The sequence below is a fragment of the Chelonia mydas genome, chromosome 14 (genome assembly GCF_015237465.2).
Source record: "Chelonia mydas isolate rCheMyd1 chromosome 14, rCheMyd1.pri.v2, whole genome shotgun sequence".
Taxonomy (NCBI): Eukaryota; Metazoa; Chordata; order Testudines; family Cheloniidae; genus Chelonia; species Chelonia mydas.
In genome coordinates, this window is record NC_051254.2 from 31251521 (window position 1) to 31272274 (window position 20754).

At 57.1% G+C, this 20754-nt stretch overlaps 3 protein-coding genes across 4 annotated transcripts in view; 2 read left to right on the top strand and 1 right to left on the bottom strand.

The window, feature by feature from the left end:
* Positions 1 to 6548: 6548 nt before the first annotated feature.
* RPS5 (ribosomal protein S5) lies at positions 6549 to 10074 on the top strand. Its single transcript, XM_007062264.4, has 6 exons — positions 6549 to 6662; positions 8090 to 8195; positions 8591 to 8800; positions 8923 to 9051; positions 9230 to 9328; positions 9966 to 10074. Exons 2-6 carry the CDS (start codon positions 8091 to 8093, stop codon positions 10032 to 10034), a joined length of 612 nt encoding a protein of 203 aa, XP_007062326.2. The 5' UTR covers positions 6549 to 6662; position 8090; the 3' UTR covers positions 10035 to 10074.
* A 1648-nt stretch (positions 10075 to 11722) lies between these two features.
* Positions 11723 to 14284, top strand: LOC114020072 (RING finger protein 225). The gene is made up of 2 exons (XM_037913639.2): positions 11723 to 12047; positions 12977 to 14284. Exon 2 carries the CDS (start codon positions 13090 to 13092, stop codon positions 13951 to 13953), a length of 864 nt encoding a protein of 287 aa, XP_037769567.1. The 5' UTR covers positions 11723 to 12047; positions 12977 to 13089; the 3' UTR covers positions 13954 to 14284.
* A 2473-nt stretch (positions 14285 to 16757) lies between these two features.
* GABBR1 (gamma-aminobutyric acid type B receptor subunit 1) overlaps positions 16758 to 20754 on the bottom strand; it is a 61459-nt gene continuing 57462 nt past the window's right edge. For both annotated transcript variants that reach the window (XM_037913500.2, XM_037913499.2), the window contains exons 22-24: positions 19059 to 19187; positions 18201 to 18344; positions 16758 to 17945 (exon numbers count right to left, since the gene is read on the bottom strand). In XM_037913500.2, coding sequence (XP_037769428.1) covers positions 17694 to 17945; positions 18201 to 18344; positions 19059 to 19187 — 525 coding nt within the window. In that variant the 3' untranslated portion in view covers positions 16758 to 17693. The remainder of the gene's footprint in view (positions 17946 to 18200; positions 18345 to 19058; positions 19188 to 20754) is intronic.

Below are 20754 nucleotides of genomic sequence, written 5' to 3' on the forward strand. Positions count from 1 at the left end.
AAGGACAAGTGCAGAGTCCTGCACTTAGGACGGAAGAATCCAATGCACCGCTACAGACTAGGGACCGAATGGCTAGGCAGCAGTTCTGCAGAGAAGGACCTGGGGTGACAGTGGACGAGAAGCTGGATATGAGTCAACAGTGTGCCCTTGTTGCCAAGAAGGCCAATGGCATTTTGGGGTGTATAAGTAGGGGCATTGCCAGCAGATCGAGGCATGTGATCGTTCCCCTCTATTTGACACTGCTGAGGCCTCACCTGGAGTAGTGTGTCCAGTTTTGGGCCCCACACTACAAGAAGGATGTGGAAAAATTGGAGAGGGTCCAGCGAAGGGCAACAAAAATGATTAGGGGTCTGGAACACATGACTTATGAGGAGAGGCTGAGGGAACTGGGATTGTTTAGTCTACAGAAGAGAAGAATGAGGGGGGATTTGATAGCTGCTTTTAACTACCTGAAAGGTGGATCCAAAGAGGATGGATCTAGACTGTTCTCAATGATAGCAGATGACAGGACAAGGAGTAATGGTCTCAAGTTGCAGTGGGGGAGATTTAGGTTGGATATTAGGAAAAAATTTTTCACTAGGAGGGTGGTGAAAGACTGGAATGCGTTACCTAGGGAGGTGGTGGAATCCCCTTCCTTAGAAGTTTTTAAGGTCAGGCTTGACAAAGCCCTGGCTGGGATGATTTAGTTGGGATTGGTCCTGCTCTGGGCAGGGGGTTGGACTAGATGGCCTCCAGAGGTCCCTTCCAACTCTGTTATTCTATGATTCTATGATTTACAACACACACTTTGCTTCTCTACAAAAGAAAAAGGACACTAAATTATCTAAACTACTACATGCGACAAGGGGCCACAGCAATGGTTCCCTTAACCCACCCAGCAATATTGTTAATCTATCCAACTATACTCTTAGCCCAGCAGAAGAATCTGTCCTATCTCGGGGCCTCTCCTTCTGCCCCTCCACCTCCACGAACATGATACAGTTCTGTGGTGACCTAGAATCCTATTTTCGACGTTTCCGACTCAAGGAATATTTCCAACACACCTCTGAACAACATACTAATCCACAGACACCTTCCTACCAACACTACAAAAAGAAGGATTCTGGGTGGACTCCTCCTGAAGGTCGAAACAACAGACTGGACTTCTACATAGAGTGCTGCCGCCGATGTGCACAGGCTGAAATTGTGGAAAAGCAGCATCACTTGCCCCATAACCTCAGCCGTGCAGAACACAATGCCATCCACAGCCTCAGAAACAACTCTGACATCATAATCAAAAAGGCTGACAAAGGAGATGCTGTTGTCATCATGAATAGGTCGGAATATGAACAAGAGCCTGCTCGGCAGCTCTCCAACACCACTTTCTACAAGCCATTACTTTCTGATCCCACTGAGGGTTACCAAAAGAAACCACAGCATTTGCTCAAGAAACTCCCTGAAAAACCACAAGAACAAATCCGCACAGACACACCCCTGGAACCCCGACCTGGGGTATTCTATCTGCTACCCAAGATCCATAAACCTGGAAATCCTGGGCCCCCCATTATCTCAGGCATTGGCACCCTGACAGCAGGATTGTCTGGCTATGTAGACTCCCTCCTCAGGGATGCGCTACCAGCACATCTTCAAGACACCACTGACTTCCTGAGGAAACTACAATCCATCGGTGATCTTCCTGAAAACACCATCCTGGCCACTATGGATGTAGAAGCCCTCTACACCAACATTCCACACAAAGATGGACTACAAGCCGTCAGAAACACTCTCCCCGATAATGTCACGGCAAACCTGGTGGCTGAACTTTGTGACTTTGTCCTCACCCATAACTATTTCACATGTGGGGACAATGTATACCTTCAAATCAGTGGCACTGCTATGGGTACCCGCATGGCCCCACAATATGCCAACATTTTTATGGCTGACTTAGAACAACGCTTCCTCAGCTCTCGTCCCCTAATGCCCCTACTCTACTTGCGCTATATTGATGACATCTTCATCATCTGGACCCATGGAAAAGAAGCCCTTGAGGAATTCCACCATGATTTCAACAATTTCCATCCCACCATCAAGCTCAGCCTGGACCAGTCCACACAAGAGATCCACTTCCTGGACACTACAGTGCTAATAAGCGATGGTCACATAAACACCACCCTATACCGGAAATCTACTGACTGCTATTCCTACCTACATGCCTCCATCTTTCACCCAGACCATACCACATGATCCATTGTCTACAGCCAAGCTCTACGATACAACTGCATTTGCTCCAACCCCTCAGACAGAGACAAACACCTACAAGATCTCTATCAAGCATTCTTACAACTACAATACCCACCTGCTGAAGTGAAGAAACAGATTGACAGAACCAGAAGAGTACCCAGAAGTCATCTACTACAGGACAGGCCCAACAAAGAAAATAACAGAACGCCACTAGCCGTCACCTTCAGCCCCCAACTAAAACCTCTCCAACTCATCATCAAGGATCTACAACCTATCCTGAAGGACGACCCATCAGTCTCACAAATCTTGGGAGACAGGCCTACCTACAGCCTTGCCTACAGACAGCCCCCCAACCTGAAGCAAATACTCACTAGCAACCACACACCACACAACAGAACCACTAACCCAGGAACCTATCCTTGCAACAAAGCCCATTGCCAACTGTGTCCACATATCTATACAGGGGACACCATCTTAGGGCCTAATCACATCAGCCACACTATCAGAGGCTCGTTCACCTGCACATCTACCAATGTGATATATGCCATCATGTGCCAGCAATGCCCCACTCTCCTGCTGGTAATAGCTCATCTTAAGTGATCACTCTCCTTACAATGTGTATGATAAACACCCATTTTTTCATGGTCTGTGTGTATATAAATCTCCTCACTGTATTTTCCACTTTATGCATCCGATGAAGTGAGCTGTGGCTCACGAAAGCTTATACTCAAATAAATTGGTTAGTCTCTAAGGTGCCACAAGTACTCCTTTTCTATTTTGCCTGGGCAACTGGTATAAACTGTACCGGCAGGAGCCCTCTCTGCCAAGCTAAGCTGCATCTCCTCCAGGAGGGTTTGCTGGTATAGCCACACTGGTGTCCAAGTGACACCAGGACCAGAGAGTGTTCCCATCCCTGTGTTTGGGGGGCAGTGCAGCCCAGTGGATACAGCTCTGGCATGGGAGTAAGGACCAGCGGCGGCTCATGACTTTTGTGTCACCTCCTAGGGCAGTGGTTTTCAATCTGTGGGTTGTGACCCAGTACTGCGTTGCGGAATGTAAGGCACTGGGTTGCGGCAACTCTGGTCAGTACTGCCGACTGGGCCGTTAAAAGTCCCGTCGGTGGTGCTGCCCGGGTAAGGCAGGCTAGTCCCTACCTGTTCTGACATGGCACTGCACTCCGGAATTGGCTGGCAGCAGGTCTGGCTCCTAGGCGGCAGAGCCACAGGGCTCCGCACGCTGCCGCTGCCCCTGCCCTGAACACTGGCTCCGCACTCCCATTGGCCGGTTCCCAGCCAATGGAACCTGGGGTGGAGCAGTGCCTGCGGGTGACAGCAGCACGGAGCTGCTTTTGCACTTCCGCCTAGGAGCCAGACCTGCTGCTGGCCGCTTCCGGGGCGCAGCGTAGTCCATGGTGCCAGGACAGGCAGGAAGCCTGCCTTAGCACCTCCGCTGTACCACTGACTGGGAGCTGCCTGAGTTAAGCGCATACCGTAACCCCGCACCTCAATCCCCTGCCCCAGCCCTGAGCCCCCCCAACCTGGAGCCCGTTCCAGCACCCTAAACCCCTCATCCCTAGCCCCAGCAAAGAGCCTGTACCCACAGCCCAGAGCCCTGACTCACTCCCACACCCCAACCCCCTGCCCCAGCCCAGACCCCCCTCCCACACCGTGAACCCCTCATTCCTGGCCCCACCCCACAGCCCTCACCCTCACACTCCAACCCTCTGGCCCAGTCCACAGCCCAAACCCCTTATCCTCAACTCTGTTGTGTCGCGGGCATCAACAATTTTCTTCAACTGGGTTGCCAGAAATTTTTTTGAAAACCACTGCCCCAGGGTATGATTTAATAGCCATTATTATAAGGTTATTTTTAAATGCACGGAAAAGAATCTAAATGGATCTGTTTACCAAGAAAGAAGAAGAAGGGTAATTGCAAGGAAACCAAAAAAGTTTAAATGCCCATATATTTTCACATGAATTTAAAGTCTGGGCCGGCTTAAGTTAAAGGCCTCAGTGTAAATTGACATTGTTCAGCTAGTTGCATCATGTGCCTCTGCTTAGCACATTTTCATGCATTCAAATACTAGACTGCAGTCGCTTATAGTGCCAGCAATTAAAAAGAGAAAAAAACACACTGGCACTTTAGGCAACAGGTAACTTACAACATTGCTGTAAAAAAAATATTCAGTCGGCCAATCAGAACCGGAAAATCCCGTGTTCTTTAGTGGGCAATTCGCTACAGAAACAAAAATACAATATCACAGTCATTCATTCAAAACTAACAAGGCACTTTGGTACGGCATGGCATGGGTATGGTAAACAGCCATGGGAACACGGCAATGTCTTGAGGCTAGGAGCTATACTGAGATCTGAACCACACACAGGGCTGCTTTCTTGGAACGGTTGGGTGTTGCGTTTCGCTACTTGTGAGAGGGAGTTGGGACAGATTTCAATCAAATCACAAGCACTTCTTGTGACCTTGTGTTATCTTATTGCGCATAGTACTCCTGGAGGAACTATGTGCCAAAAATTAAAAATTCTGCAAAATTATGCTTATTTTGTCAAAATAATGCAATATAATCACACCAGTTTCAATTATTTTGTTAATTTATTTAAACTACAATACAGAAAAATGTCACGATAACTATTCAGCATTTCCTAAACATATGAAAGTTAAATTACAAATACTAGGGAACCAATACCTGCGTTCCAGTTATAATCCTGGCTGGCTACTTTGGGAAGTGCTTGGTTCTGATTGTCCTGACATTTTATTGACTGCTTGATAAACATTTTATTTGCCCTCAAAGTCTTCTTTGAGATAAGTAAAATAGATCCTGACCTGTAATTAACCCCATTGTGCCACTCTGGCACAGGAAAAAAGTGAGACAGAACCTAGATTTTCCTAGCTGAGGATCCCCTTACTGCCATTTACAATAAGGCTCCTTTCCTCCACTCTGGCAATGTAATGGAGCCTTAAAACTTTTACATGTGTTTTATGCATCTGGGGGAATTGACTAAGAGTGGGAACAATTAACTGTCACAGAGGACAGAGCCTGCCTCACGCCCTACCTCCAAACAACCTGAAGCCCTACCCACCCAGGCTGGGTGAGCGAGAGGGACAGAGTCCCCCCCCATGCATGCTCACACGCCCAGCCCCTTCCCCGCCATGGTGATTTATGCCTCTGCCTGCTGCTCCGAGCATGGGTAATGTGTCCTCGCATATTTCTTTGCTTCCCCATTTTTCTGTGGGGGAGCAAAGAAATCTGTGGACAATATGAATTCTGCACCTGCGCAGTGGTGCAGAATTCCCCCAGGAGTAATATAGACAAGAGTCACTGTCCTTAAATCTGTATGTGTACAAAATGTATTTTGTAGCTTTGGGGAATTAGTGGTTAGGCTCCACCTCCTGGGCCTGGGCTGATGAGCCACCATGCCTCAGGACTTCAGGGTTCTATCCCTGTCTCTGCCCTGCTAGGTGACCATGGGCAAGTCTCATCTCCTTTGTGCATCAGTTTCCCCCATATGTAAAAGCGGGATAACAATTGTGCCCCTCCCATGTAAAGTGCTCTGAGATCTGCAGCTGGCAAGCACTAGGTGTGTTTATCCCTGTGCTACAGCTGGGGCAGTGAGGGCCTGAGACTGACTCTGCCCTAGACCACCCAGGCATCTTACACCTGAGTACCAGCCCAGCTTGCTGCTCTTGGTCAGCCCTGTGTGTACACCCCTGCTCCCTCGCAAAGCCGTTCTCTCCACCCCATTGCAGCTCCATGGAGCTTTATACACTCTCTGGGCGGGACCCCAGCCCCTGTCCCCAGGGGGACCCACAGCACCTAGTCTCAGGGGGGTCCCCAGTCCACGGTGGACTCCCAGCCTCAGTCTCCGGGGGAGGAAAAAGCCTGAGCTCAGGAACGAACCCTACAGCTACTTTCCCACTAATGCCCACGGAGAGGGTACATAGGGCAGTTGTGCCCTCAGTAGACATGGCGTTGTTCGCTTCGCAGCTGCCAATGCACAAGCCCGATAGCAGGGCAACCTGGCAAATCGGACGGCCGTGGGCTCTGGGCTTCCTCGCTACGCACGCTCGAGAGAAGTGGTGGAGGTACATAACACATACTACGCATGCGCTCACTAGAGTGGCCATTTTTGAAACGAAAGGGTGAACGGCGCACGCATGCGTCAGAGAGGGGCCGTATATGTAGACGTTTCCGGACGTAGAAATGGGGGCGTGCTTACGCACGCACACAACAGATTTGCGGGCAAAGACCTGGGCGGAAGCGAGGCTTCGGAACGCCTGGTCGCACCTGCGTGCTGCCTCTGTACGCAGAATGGCGCATGCGTAGTTCCCCACCGGAAGCTCTTCTGGGCCCTCTCGCTCTTAAGAGCCTGGGAGACCCCGTGTAGAGTTCTTTTTCCTGGGCTGGACGCTGCTGTAGCTGCCGCCATGTGAGTGCGGGGGGAAGGGATAGAAAGCCGAGTGGGGCTGGGGCCCCGCGTGTGGGGTGACGCGGCGGATGGAATCCTGGGGCCGTGCGTGGGGCGACGGGAGTGGGGGGATGGATCCCCGGCGCCGCCGCGCGTGGGGCGAAGGGGCGGGTGGAACCCTAGGGGCGGGAGGGCCCCGCGCGTGGGGTGATGGAATCCCGGGGCGGCGCGTGGAGCCATGCGGGGACGTCGGAGCCTCGGGACCGCGCTTGGGGGCGGGAGGATGGAACCCCAGGGGCGGGAGGGGCCCGCGACGGGAGGAACGGAACCACAGGGGATGTTTCCAGGTGTAGCCTCCTCCCCATGGGGCTTGATTCCCCACACGCGCCGGGTCCCATTCCTGCCGTGCAGACACCACCTGTTCTCCCCCGACGGGCGCAGTGAGCCGAGTGGGCACCGCACTGACGCGCCCCAGGTGGCAGCAGCCACAGGCAGCAGGTGGCTGTTGCCCCGCACAGGCTCTGCGCACCCCGAGCCGTGCGCTCCCCACAGCAGCTATCCTGGAGATTCCTCCTCGGGAGTCATTTTGCGCAGTCCCCCACCACAGGGTGGCTGTATAAGTAGGGGCATTGCCAGCTGATCAAGGGACTCGATCGATCATTCCCCGCTCTTCGGCATTGGTGAGGCCTCATCTGGAGTACTGTGTCCAATTTTGGGCCCCACGCTACAAGAAGGATGTGGACAAGTTGGAGAGAGTCCGGGGAGGGCAACAAAAATGATTAGGGGACTGGAGCACATGACTTATGAGCACATGATTTATGAGGAGAGGCTGAGAGAAGGGGGATTATTTAGTCTGCAGAAGAGAAGAATGAGGGGGGATTTGATAGCTGCTTTCAACTACCTGAAAGGGGGTTCCAGAGAGGATGGATCTAGACTGTTCTCAGTGGTGGCAGATGACAGAACAAGGAGTAATGGTCTCAAGTGGCAGTGGGGGAGGTTTAGGTTGGCTATTAGGAAACACTTTTTTCAGGAGGATGGTGAAGCACTGGAATGCGTTATCTAGGGAGATGGTGGAATCTCCATCCTTAGAGGTTTTTAAGGTCAGGCTTGACAAAGCCCTGGCTGGGATGATTTAGTTGGGGATTGGTCCTGCTTTGAGCAGGGGGTTGGACTAGATGACCTCCTGAGGTCCCTTCCAACCCTGATATTCTATGACTTGGGGAGGGGGCTGTCCCATGGGTGTCAGTGGGGATTGCACACCAATGTGGGGACATTGAGGGGGGCTGCTGGTGAGGTCCAGGGGGTTGCTCTGCCAGGGGTCTGTGGAGTTTGGGGGGGGTCTGCCCTATAGGGATGGGCCATGGCATTGGGGTGCCCCATATGGGGGGGGGTTGAGTGTGGGACATGTGGGTGCTGCATTGCCTGACCCTCCTTTCTCCCCTCCCCAGAATGACCGAGTGGGAGACTGTGCCCGCTGTGGCGGAGACCCCCGACATCAAGCTCTTTGGGAAATGGAGCACAGACGATGTTCAGATCAATGACATCTCCCTTCAGGTTTGGGGAGCCCGAGTGGTGCCTGGGTTCCCCACACACACACCTCACGCTCTCTGTATGCAGCAGGAGGTGCTGCAGGGAGTAAGGCAGGGTGCCTGGGTCCCCCTATAACTCATGGCCTCTGTGTGCAGCGGGAGGGGCTGCAGGGAGTGAACAGCTCTCACCCAATCTGTGCCCTGTCAGGGGGAAGGGTGGGGGGGTATCTAGGTCCCTCATCTCTCCTCACAGCTCACACCTTCTGTGCACCCTTGTAGTGGGTGGGGTAGGATGCCTGGGTCTGCCACCCCATTGCTCTCAGACTGTGGCTGTCCCTGTCAGCATGGGGGGGGTGGGGGTGTGTGTGTGTGTCTCCCCCTCCCCGACTGTCCATGAACCGGTCTCTCTCCCCGGCCCAGGACTACATTGCGGTGAAGGAGAAGTACGCCAAGTACCTGCCCCACAGCGCTGGGCGCTACGCAGCCAAGCGTTTCCGCAAGGCCCAGTGCCCCATTGTGGAGCGCCTCACCAACTCCATGATGATGCACGGCCGCAACAACGGCAAGAAGCTCATGACCGTGCGCATCGTCAAGCACGCCTTCGAGATCATCCACCTGCTCACCGGGGAGGTGGGCTGCTGGGTGGTCCGGGGTTGGGGTGCTGGCTGTCTTGGCCAGGCAGGGGTATGGGAGGGAGGGTTTGGGGGTGGGGCTCTGTCCTAGCTGACCTGTCCATGCAACTCTCTGTGCAGAACCCCCTGCAGGTCCTGGTCAACGCCATCATCAACAGCGGGCCCAGGGAGGACTCGACCCGCATCGGCCGTGCCGGCACTGTCCGAAGACAGGCCGTGGATGTGTCCCCGCTGCGCCGCGTTAACCAGGTACACCCCTCCCCGGCCATGCATGTGCGCACAGTGTGCTCCTCCGTCCCTGAGCGTCACTCCCCTCCCCATGTGGCTGTGCCTGGTGCCCACTCCACAGTGTGTATGGGCTGGGCACTGCTGCCCACTGGCTCTAGGCACCTGGTAACCCCTTTCTACCCCCCCCCCCCCCCCCCAGGCCATCTGGCTGCTGTGCACTGGGGCCCGCGAGGCCGCCTTCCGCAACATCAAGACCATCGCCGAGTGCCTGGCCGATGAACTCATCAACGCTGCCAAGGTGAGAACTGGGGGCAGGCTTGGCCGATTGCGCTGGGAGATGCCCTCATCCTCTGCTCTGAGTGGGTGGGCAAGCACTGGGCTCCCAGACAGCACCCTGTCCAGATTCATGCTGTTTGGAGTCTGAGGCCTGGCTCAGCTCAGCCCCTCCTTCCTGTGGCCTGCTCTGCCCTTTGTCGCTTAGGGGCTTGCTGTGCACAGGGATGGTCCCACCAATGCAGCCACTCGTGTTGACACAGACTGGTGTCAAAGGGCTTCTGTACCATGTAGCTGCTTCCTCTCTGGTGCGTTGCTAGACTGCCTCCTGGGGGCTGTGTGGATAACTACACCCGATGGAGGGGAGATTTCTCCAGCTGCCCCCCTGGCTTTGAGTCCATGTGTGTCCCTAGCAGTGAAGGGCTGCAGGACTGCTCCTGCCCCAGGGCCCGCAATGGCCCCCTTTCTTCGCCTGCCCCAGGCAATTAGTATGAGCCTTTGAGCCCTGCTGGCAGCTCCCTGCCCTACAATTGTCCCTCTGCAGTGCAGTGCTGTCACCACTGGGGGGTGGCCATGTACCCTAGGGGGTGCTGAGCTGGGTCTTAGGCTGTGGGGGTGGCTCCACCATGGGGGGGAAATCTCACCATTTTTCCCCCTCCCAGGGCTCCTCCAACTCCTACGCTATCAAGAAGAAGGACGAGCTGGAGCGTGTGGCCAAGTCGAACCGTTAAAGCTGTGGAAACTGCCCCAATAAACTCTGATTCCACTCGCCCCGTGTGTTCTCTCTGAGCTGCTGGCCCCCACCTGCAGGAGGAGGGAGTGAGCCCTGCTTGATGCTGCCCTTCCATGACCTTCTCCCACCCTCTCCTACGGCCTGCTCTGTTGCCCTTGCTGGGGACAGGGTTTAGGGGGGCAGGTGGCCTCGCTTGCCTGGAGAGGTGTGGATGGCAGTGGGTCTCCCCAGAGTGGGCTTGGGGTTGGCGGTAGGCCGCAGCTGGCTCTAGCTGTGGGATGGATGTGAGAAGGGGGGCCTGCTCACCACTGCCTGAGCCCAGAGAGCACTGCAGGGATCATAGTGAGGCAGGGCAGTAGAGCCTGCTCCATCTTGGGGGTGGGGACAGCTGCCTGCAGGCCTGGCTCTGCCCCATGTATCTCCTAATAGCAGTTGCCCCTGGGGGCCCACAAGAGATGGATGGGCTTAGAGCTGGCTGCAGGGGCTTGCCCTGCTCATGCTCCCCCAGCTTTTCTTGGGGATGGAGGAAGAGCAGGGCCCCCTCTTGAAACTGAGTCACCTCCATCTACAACAGGGGCAGCCCTAGCTCTCAGCTTCCTGCATGGATCCAGCAAAACTTCCCTGTCTGTCCTTTGGTCAGGGCTGGATTCTGATCTCTGTTCCCAGGGGCCCAGAGCATGTGGTCACAGAGCAAGGTGATTGGGGTGGGGAAGGGCTAATTGGCCCTAGGCCACAGGGAATGGTGGGGGAGAGGGTTGTTTTGTGTGACAGAGGAAGCCAGTTCCCCAAGGCAAAGCTGGCTGGGCTGGTTAGACCAGGTGGGCTGGGCCAGAGGCCCCAGTTCTGAGCTCGCCAGAGCTGGCTGGCACAAGGTGCAGGATTCAGAGCAGGTTTGCTGTGCTGGGCCTTGGTCTAGGATCTAGGCCTGTTGGAGCATAGTAGGGAGCCTCAAACTCATTACAGGGTGTGGGCAGCAGATCTGACCCCTGGATGCCTGTCTGCTAATGCCCCCCATAGGGTCTGAGTGTCTGCCCTCCCCTGCACTGCCAGCTTCCCCAGCCAACCTCTCCAGCCCATGGTATCTAGACCCTGCTGCTTAGCACTTGCTTTTTGTCCAGGCGTCACAGCTTGGGTCTGGGCCCAGAGCAGGCCTGCTGCATGGCACAGCTATGCTCTGGGGCATGGCTGGGAGAGTGCCAGCTCCATGCACACCCCTCCTTTTCCCGCTGTACACACCTCTCCTCTGCCCAGACCCCTACTGAAGGGGCTAGCCTGGGGCGTAGCAGATGCCCTCTCAGCTCATGTGTGGGGCCTATGGCTTTCTCTGCTGTGCTGCCCAAAGAGTTGGGTTTAGACTGGAACACTCCATGGGTTGGATTCACTTTCTAGGGCTGGGCCTAAGCCCCCAGTATGGCACAAGGGGGTGCTGTTCTGTGGGGGCAGGATACATTAGGGGGCATGGCATGGCACTGCAGTGAAGGGAGCAGTCCGGGGGTGCTGTTCTTCAGGGAGCAGGGCAGGGGTTCAGCAGGTGGTGCTGGTCTCTATGAAGTGGGGTGGGGAGCGGCAGGGGGCAATGGGCTGTAGTGAACTGGGGTGGGGGTGCTCAGCAGTGGGTGCTGTGTTGTAGGGGAGGGAGTGCTTTGTTGCAGGGAGTAGTGGGGAACTCCGCAGGAGGCCCTCTGTTGCAGGTAGTGGGGTTGGGGGCTGAGCAGGGGGGCTCTCTGGCTGGGGAGTGAAGGGTTAACCCTGGCAGAGCCAGCTGCTGGTCACATTCCTGGCCAGTAGCCACAGGAAGGGAATGTGGTGGCACCGGCTCCTCACCCTGGCCGCACCCAGCCCCACAAGAACTGGGCGGGCTGGGGCGGCAGGGCGGGCACCGCTAGGGGAAATGCTCCCTGCAGGGGGCAGATTCCAGAACCCGGGAGCTGCTGGGGCCAGCAGCACCAGGAGGAGCAACCCCAGTACACCTGCTGCGGTAACATCCCAGCTGCACCCAAGCCGGGATCAGGTGAGCCTGACTCTATTGGGACTGAGCCCAGAGCTAAGCTTCCACGGGCTGGGGCTCAGGATTGCGAGGGCACCGGCAGAGCTGTATGGAGGAGCCCAGGGCTGTAATAGCAGTGGGGGCAGGACTGAGGGGCATCAGCAGAGCTGGAGGGGGGGAGGGGCAGGGCTAGGATAGCAGGGGGCTGTGGGTTGGGAGTGAGGGGCACTGGCAGGGCTGGGTGGAGCCCAGGGGTAGGATAGTGGGGGGTGGGAGGGGAAAGGGGCACTACCTGATCTGGGAGAAACCCAAGCCTGGGGTAGCAGGGGGCTGTGGATTGGGAGTGAGGGGCACTGGCAGGGCTGGGGGGAGTGCAGGGGTAGAATGGGTGGGGGGGGGTTGAGGGGCACTGGCAGAGCTGTTTGGGGGAGCCCAGGGCTGGAATAGCAGTGGGGGCAAGATTGAGGGGCACCAGCAGGGCTGGGGGGGAGCCCAGGCCTGGGCTAGCATGGGGGTGTGGGTCAGGAGTGAGGGGCAACGGCAAGGCTTGGGGGAGCCCGGGGGAGGATAGCGGGGGGCAGAGGGGGTTGAGGGGCACCAGCAGAGCTATTTGGGGGAGCCCAGGCCTGGGCTAGCAGGGGCTGTGTCTTGGAAGTGAGGGAACTGGCAAGGTTGGGGGGCTGGCAGTGATGTGCTTTGGGGTGTGCGTCCCCTGGACGCCTCCCTTTTCCTTTCCCCTCCCCCCTCCTGCCAGCTGGGAGTGTCTGGCAGCTCTGTGCTGTGCCCGAGCCCCAGGTGGAGCTGTATCGGGGTGACTCCAGATTAGCCGGGGAGCGGTCGATAGTCTACCCCTGAGGAATTGGGCGTGTGGGGGGCGGCGACCAACTTGGCCAGGCCATGGGGCGCGTTATCTCCACTGGGTAAATATTGTCCTTTCTCCCTTCCCTCCCCAGAGACGTCAACAGAGGCCAGGCCGGACCGCGTCTGCTGGCTGGCACCACCTTGGCCTGAGGGACCCCGCTCGCTGTACCTCTGCCCTTACCGGCCAGGGGAATCAAACCTTGGCATGGCAGCACCAGGGGAAGTAGGGCAGGGGAGGCCCCGGGGCGCTGAGCTGGCAGAGGGGGGCCCCTGGGGCGCTGAGGAGGAGGAGGATGAAGACGAGGCCTCCATGGACTGCGTGATCTGCTTCTCGCCCTACGACCGGTTGTTTAAGGTGCCCAAGGCGCTGGGCTGCGGGCACACCTTCTGCCTCGAGTGCCTGGCGCGTATCAACGTCTCCTCGGAGCAGGTCAACGCCATCAGCTGCCCCGTGTGCCGGGAGCTGACCTGCCTCCCCACCCGCAAGGGCCTGCCTGGCCTGCCCACGTGCCGGGACCTGCTGGACCGGCTGCCCCTGGCGCCCGCCGCCCCCTGCAGCTCCGTGCGCTTCAGCCGGCGCCGCGGGCTGCTGTACGTGCCGGGTTGGGGGAACCGGAAGGCCCGGGGGCTGGCGCTACCCAAGCCGGGCCCTGCCCTCAGCACGGTCAGCCTGAGTGTGGACGTGGGGCGGCCGGCACCGCGGGGCGTGGGCGTGGGCCTGGGGCTGCGGGGGATGGGCTGCTCCAGCTGGCCCTTTGCTGTGGCTGTGGCTGTGGCTGTAACCGTCACTGTGGGGCTGGTGATTTCCGCTGTCTACATCTTCTTCCTGCTGCCGACTACCCACGGGCTGGGGCCGGGTGTGGGGCTGGGCAACACCACCTGGCAGGTGCCTTGGCCCAATGGTACCGCTGCGCCGCCACCGCTGCCCAGTGACAGAGGGCTGCCTGCACAGATCCCCAGGGCCAGGGCTGCGGGGCTGGCTGGAGAGATGGAGCCTCCATTGCATGGTATCAGAAGGAAGAGATGGAGGGGCCTGGGCCCTGCAACACTGAACCCACCCAGGAACTGACATGGGGCCTAGCCCCCCGTGAGCCCTCAACTCCCAGCCAGGAGGTGGAGGCTGGGCCACAAGCGGATACTGTCACAGGGGCACCCCCTACTGCTTCTTTCAGCTGACACCTCCAGACTTCCTACCCTCTCCCCCAGGTTTTGGGGCTGTGGCTCAGGGAGCGGGGGGCAGAAGCTTTGAGCCCCCAGAAGACTGTGCCCTAGATCGAGTCCATCGAGGGGGGTCAAAGGCCCTGATTTGCTGCTAAAGGGAACCAATGAGGGACCCCTCCCCCAACACCAGCTTCCCCCGTTTCTCCCCTCCCCCCTTCATTAAATGATTTTATTTTTCATTGGTGAAGGCTCTGGAGGGTCTGTGGCAGCAATAGGGGAAAGCCAAAAAGGGCTCAAGACTTGACCCTACGTGGGGCGAGGGGAGGTGGGGGCTGGGAGGCAGGACTCCTAGGTTCTAGCCTGGCTCTGGGAGGGGACTGGGGCCTAGTGGTTAGAGCAGGTGCCTGGGGGCTGTGTGCTGGGAACAGCTTGTGCTCAATTTCCTCCCCCACCTCCGCTCCTAGTGCAGGGAGGGTTAATGGCACTTTCTCTCCTTTGCCCGAGGGGCCCAGCACTACAAGGTTTCCTGCTTGGGGATGTTTCCTGGGTGCTGGGGCCTGCACACTCCTCCACCCTCACCTGTCCGGTCCCCAACAACTGGCCTCCGCTGGAAGAGGAGGGGCCCAGCCACTGGAGTGCCAGTCTGCACCCAGCCAGGAGTCCTGGCTCCCAGACCCCCATGCTCTAACCACTAGACCCCACGGCCCTCCCAGAGCCAGGACCCAGGAGTCCTGCATTCGCTCTACGTGCACCCTGGAGCTCTACTTCCTCATGGGCAGAGCACTGCAGCCATGGCTGAGAAGTCCCAGGCTGGGCAGATTCCTGGCAGCTGGGAGCCCTGGAGGGCTGTGTTGGGGTGTGGGGGGAGTGGAATGCCCCCTGGGGCAAACAGGGGTCCCAGTGGGTTGGGGGGTGTTGGGGACCAGGAGTCCTGGGTTCTTTCCCTGGTGTTGGCAGTTGCTCAGCCAGCCCCCATACCCTGGGCACAGGGCTGTGTGGGGGTTAACTGTATGGGGCTCACTGTCTCATGGGCTGGGGGGGGGCCTGTCTCATGGGCTGGGAAGGTCACTGTTGTTGGGAGCAGTCTGCCTCCAGGGAGCTGGGGGGGGGGGGGGGGGCGGGTATAGGATGTCTCTGGGGCTGGGGGGGCTCTCTCTCTCATAGACTTTAAGGCCAGAATGAACCGCCATACTCATTGAGTCTGACCCTCCAGCACATGGCAGGCCAGAGACCCCCACCGGCCCATGCTCTGGGGACCCTCCTTCCCCTCCCAGCAGCTCCCCCCATCCCAGTCACACAGCAGTGTCAGATCAGGCTGGGGAGGCCCTGGCCTGACTGCATCTTGGGGCAACCCTCCCCCATGTGCCCACCTGGGCCCTGGCCGGGGGGGACCCCCCCCCAAAACTGCAGGGAGAGACGTAGGGATAGGACTGCCCAGCCCTGCCCCTGCAGCAGGCCCGCTGAGCTCAGCCTGTTTGCACACGCAGGTGTGTGGGTGTGTGTTCTGCTGTATGCACACATTGTGCCCTGTATGCACATGTGGTGCTGTACATGCATTGCATACACTGAACTCCCTCTGAGTGGCATGTGGATGCGGGTACCAGGTGCTGCTGTGTGTGTGTGTGTACCCTGTGTGTGCACGTGTGGGGCTCTGTTCTGCATGCTGTGTTGTACTCACACTGTGCTGTGGGTCTGTGCGGTGCTGCGTGTGCTCACATGGGGCTGTGCATACACTGTGCTGTCCTGCATGGTGTGACCCATGTGTGTTAGAGCGTGTGTTGTGCTGTGTATGCTGCATGTTCTCACATTGTGCTGCCCCCGCAGAGCAGCTGCCCGGTGCTGTGTCTTACAAACACCAGTGCTCCCTGGCACATTCACTCCCCGTGTGGGTCTGCTCTCTCCTGCCATTCTCATGGTGCCTGTCCCTGGGACTCAGATGGGGGCAGTCTGAACACTGATGGGTTCTAGCTAGGGAACCTCCCCCGGCCCCCATTCCAGCAGCTCTGGGCCCAGCTCAGATAGGAGCTGTCAGGAGAGCCATGGGGACCACCCTGGGTCCAGACTCTCGGCTCTGGGCCTCCAGGGTCCATTGTGGCCAGCTGGAGCACTCCCCGTCCCCCACCACCCCCGGTGAAATCACATGGCTGAGGCCGCGTCTATCCGGGCAGGAAGAGACCCTCAGGGGCGGCTGTGACTGGGGAAATGGCTGTACGCTACAGTCAGATTGCAGGCTGGCCCCCAGCGGGGCTCTCCACCCAGACCCGCCTGGTCAGAGCAGGGCTCAGATAAGGTTAATCCCATCCCCCTGCAAAAGCCCCGTCTATCTTTGGGAGAGTGTGACCCTGCCTCAGGCAGCTGTAGCCCCACTTCCAGTCAGTTGGCTGTAGCCAGAGTAACCTGACCTGACCCTGTGCACAAGATATCCAGGTCTGCATGGCCATTCTTATGGGTAACCAGGGCTGGTCATCCCCTACAGCCGGTACGCTGCCAGAAGACAACATCCACTGCTGATTGTGCTATACAGGCTGACTGTACATGAAAGTCACTAGCTTGTTCTATGCATGACGCTCCTACTGTATCTGGGAGTTGCTAGAACTGGTGTTACACCGTGATCTGACTGTGGGGCCTCCAGGTGCGGCTGTGACCTCCAGGCCCAATGTACGCAAAAGGAAGCAGATGGATTTTGCACATAAACAACACAACTGCACGCAATAGTAACCAGATCCAGTTGTTCACTAAAGTGCAACTGAGAACCAGACCCGGTTGTACACTACAGTAACCAGACCCGACTGTGCATTACATTTTGATAGTACAGACAAGTAACCCCAGACCCAGTTGTGTGCTACAGTCTGATTGTACATACAAGCAACCAGATCAGGTTGTGTGCTACAGTCAGACTGCGCTCACACAGAACCAGCCCCAGCTGTTCACTAGTTTAAACATACAAGTAACCGGGTCTGGTTTTGTACTACAGTCCAACTGTACCAGACCCAGCTGTGCACTACAGTCTGACTGTACTTACAAGTAAACCAGACCTAGTTTTACACTACAGCCTGACAGTACATTACAGTAATCAGACTCACCTGTGCACAACAGTTTGATTGTACATACAAGTCACCAGATCTGGCTGTGTGTTACAGTCTGATTGTACTTACATGTACCCAAACCTGGTTCTAGGCTACAATAATACTGTATATATGAATAACTAAATCCGGTTTTGCACTACACCTTGATTGTATGTCCCAGTAACTAGATCCGTCTGTGCATGACTGTACGTTGGGGGCCACCAGGTCTGACTCTGTGCTACAGTGAGACTGTACGCCTGGCTGGCATGCTCAAGGGGTAACTTTCCCTTCTCGATTCACTCTGCCCTCCCCACATCACCTTGGTTACAAGCAGCTGCCCCCTCCCGCCTGACACTGCCCCAGCTAGAGACACTCAGGATAGATCAGGCAAGGTGCACATTTTACTCTGCACCTGGATGTCAATTGGCACTCAGAGCTTGGATGGGAGAAGGGAAGATGGATGGATACAGAGAGATTTTACAAAGCTAAGAGATGTGACTAGGGGGAAAAAAGAGACCTTATTTAGCTCCACTCCACCTCTTCCCGGGCCCCACCCTCTTCTCAGGCCCCGCCCCCACGGTGGTCACTTGTAGAGCAGGTGGACGCGGCTTCCGTCGCAGTTGCTGCGGCCCAGCTTGTCAGCCTGCTCGGAGACAAGGCAGCGCACCAGGGGCAGGCTAGGCTGGTAGAGGGTGGGCATGGTCCCGGCCGCGTTGGTGAAGTGGTTGTCGGCGGCACACCCGTCCCGCGAGGAGGGGTTGGAGGGGCGGCGCCGGGAGCGCAGCTGTTGCCGGTCCTGGAGCTGCTGGCGGAGCTCGGAGACACGCTCCTCCTTCTGCCGGAAAGAAGGGGAGGGAGTGAATGAGTGTAACGCCTCCCCCACCCCCGAGTGGGTGATGAGCCCCCTTCCCTGCCACCCCCCTAAGTCCCCAGCTTCAGAGGGAGGTGGAGGAGAGGACGCCACCAGTGTAGGGTTCTAGTGTCTCACCCCCACTTTATACCCTGCACCCGATAAATCACAGTATGGGAGCACTCCATCAGGTCCCAGCTGCCCCCCCAAAGATGTGGGATGGAGGCACGTCTGCCTCACCTCTGCAATGATCTTCTCCAGCTCCCTGTTCTCCTTCTCCAGCAGCCGGGATTTCTCCTCCTCATTGTTGTTGGTGGATGAGCCCGTTTTCATGGTGTCCTGCTGCTCCGACTGCCACTCGCCCCTGGTGATGAGACGTCGCATCTGCAACAAGTGCCCCCAGTGACTATCAGGGACAACAGTACACCAGGAGCACTGACTCCCAACCACCACCCCTGCCAACTGTCAGAGACAAGACTACACCCGGAGCACTGACTCCCAACCCCTCCACCCCCGCCGACGGTTGGAGACAAGACTACACCCAGAGCAGTGACTCCCAACTCCCCCCTGCTGACTGTCAGAGACACGACTACACCCAGACCACTGACTCCCAACTACCCCCTAACTGACAGAAATAATACTACACCCAGAGTGCTGACTCCCAACTATATCCCCTGGCTGACACATAGATACAATACCCCAACACTACACCTGCCCCCTGACTGTCAGAGACAATCACCTCAATGCTATACCCAGAAAATATCCTGAAAACCCAACTACCCACTCCCACTCTGCTATCAGACAAGAACCAACAAGCCAGTAGTGCACCTGGCACTGAGACCCCAGACCTCCAGCTATCCCCTCAACTGACTGAGTCATAGAAAACACCCCAATGCTACACCCACAGCACAGACCTCCATCTCCCTCCCCTCAGTGTCAGAGACAACATCACAATGCTAACTCCAGACCAAAGATTCTGAGCCCCCCCGTGCTATCCCTGCACCAACAGTCAGACGGGGAGAGAACAGCCCAGCACTTTCCCAGTGCGGAGATCCTGACCCCATCCGTGCAGGTGGGTGCGGGGGTGGGGGGTTCTACCTTGGGCACGAAGAGTACCACCAGGGTGATGTAGGAGGAGAAGACGACGGCCAGTGAGGCGAAGGCAAAGGCGGCATCCTGCTGGCTGTTCAGGATCATGGTGACGGGGGCGGTGATCAGACACAGCACCTGCGGCACAGCCGGAGCCAGCGGCGTCACTGCGCGGAGAGGGGGAGACAGAGAGACCTGCCCGGACACCCCAAACCTGGTCCATGTAGCCACTCCCCCCCACACCTCACATGACTGTGGCACAATGTGGGGGTACTGGATGCACGTGCACTGTCATAGCCCAAAGGGGTGCTTGGGGGCCACAGTGGGGTACAGTCAGGCATTGGGGTGCAGTGGAGCACACTCACTGCCATGTTGTAAATGGCCATAGCCACAGCAAAGTGGGGACGTTTGGGGGTGCGCTAGAGGGCTGGCGTGCAGTGGGTCACGGCGGGGTGCACTCACTCACCATCGTGGTGGGGAGGTTGAGGGGCAGTGAGGAGGTTTGGAGGGGCAGTGGGTCACAGCAGGGCGCACTCACTCACTGCCATGGTGAGGAGGCTTGGGGGACAGTGGGTCACAGGGGAGTGCAATCACCGCCATGGTGGGGAAGTTTGGGGGGGCAGTGGGTCACCATGGGGTATATACTCACCACCGTGGTGGGAAGGTTTGTGGGGGGCGGTGGGTCAGAGCGGGATGCACTCACTGCCGTGGTGGGGAGGTTTGAGGGGGCGGTCGGAGGTTGGGGGCAGTGGGTGTGACAAAGTGGGGATTTTCCCTTGTTATGTTGTATGTGTCTTACTGTTGAGCCTATGTGAGTTTTACTGTTTTGCATGAATACTGTGTGTGCCTCAGTTTCCCTGTGTGCTGCACCAATACCTTTGTGGTGGGAATAGGGGTGTGTGAATTTGGCTTAGACCTCTGGGACGGGTGAAGCTGCTCTAGCTGCCTGCACATATGCTATGACAGGTGCCCTTTGTAACCTGAGACCCAAGAGGGGGATGCAACCAGGTGCCAACCAGGTGACTGCCCGGGAAGTGAGACAAAGAGCGGGGTGGGGTGTCAGAGGCCAGGTGGCTGGAAGCTTACAGTCTGCTTGGGGGGACTGGAAGAGGTGGAGTCCAGGGCTTCTGGCCCAGGACTCCCCAAGATGGACTTGGCTGAAAGTCACTGATTTCTGTGCTAACAAGTTCTGTCCTATGTTGTGTACCTGTCGACTAATAAACCTTCTGTTTTACCATCTGGCTGAGAGTCACGTCTGACTGCGGAGTTGGGGTGCAGGACCCCCTGGCTTCCCCAGGAGCCCTGTCCGTGCAGACTCGCTGTGGGAAGTGTACGGTGGGGCAGGGGATGCTGAATGCTCCGAGGTCAGACCCAGGAAGGTCGAAGCTGTGTAAGGGTATGTCTACACTACGGAATAAGGTCGAATTTATAGAAATCGGTTTTTTAGAAATCGGTTTTATATATTCGAGTGTGTGTGTCCCCACAGAAAATGCTCTAAGTGCATTAAGGGGCTTCTTACCCTGGAGACAGGATGCTCAGAGAGAGGAGGCTCCCCCAGAGTCCTGACTGGCTTCGTATGGAGTAGTTCCAGAGCACTGGCCCGGTGACTCTGTGACAGTGGGGAGGTTTGGGGGGCAGTGTGTCTCAGTGGGGCGCACTCACTCACCGCCGTGATGGTAAGGTTTTTGGGGGGGAAGTTTGAGGG

Bases quoted from the DNA above. Each gene is read 5' to 3' on its own strand.
- LOC114020072 (XM_037913639.2), top strand. From the start codon at position 13,090: ATGGCAGCACCAGGGGAAGTAGGGCAGGGGAGGCCCCGGGGCGCTGAG.
- RPS5 (XM_007062264.4), top strand. From the start codon at position 8,091: ATGACCGAGTGGGAGACTGTGCCCGCTGTGGCGGAGACCCCCGACATC. The intron at 9,052-9,229 runs GTACACCCCTCC...CCCCCCCCCCAG, and splicing joins CGCTGCGCCGCGTTAACCAG to GCCATCTGGCTGCTGTGCAC. The intron at 9,329-9,965 runs GTGAGAACTGGG...TCCCCCTCCCAG, and splicing joins AACTCATCAACGCTGCCAAG to GGCTCCTCCAACTCCTACGC.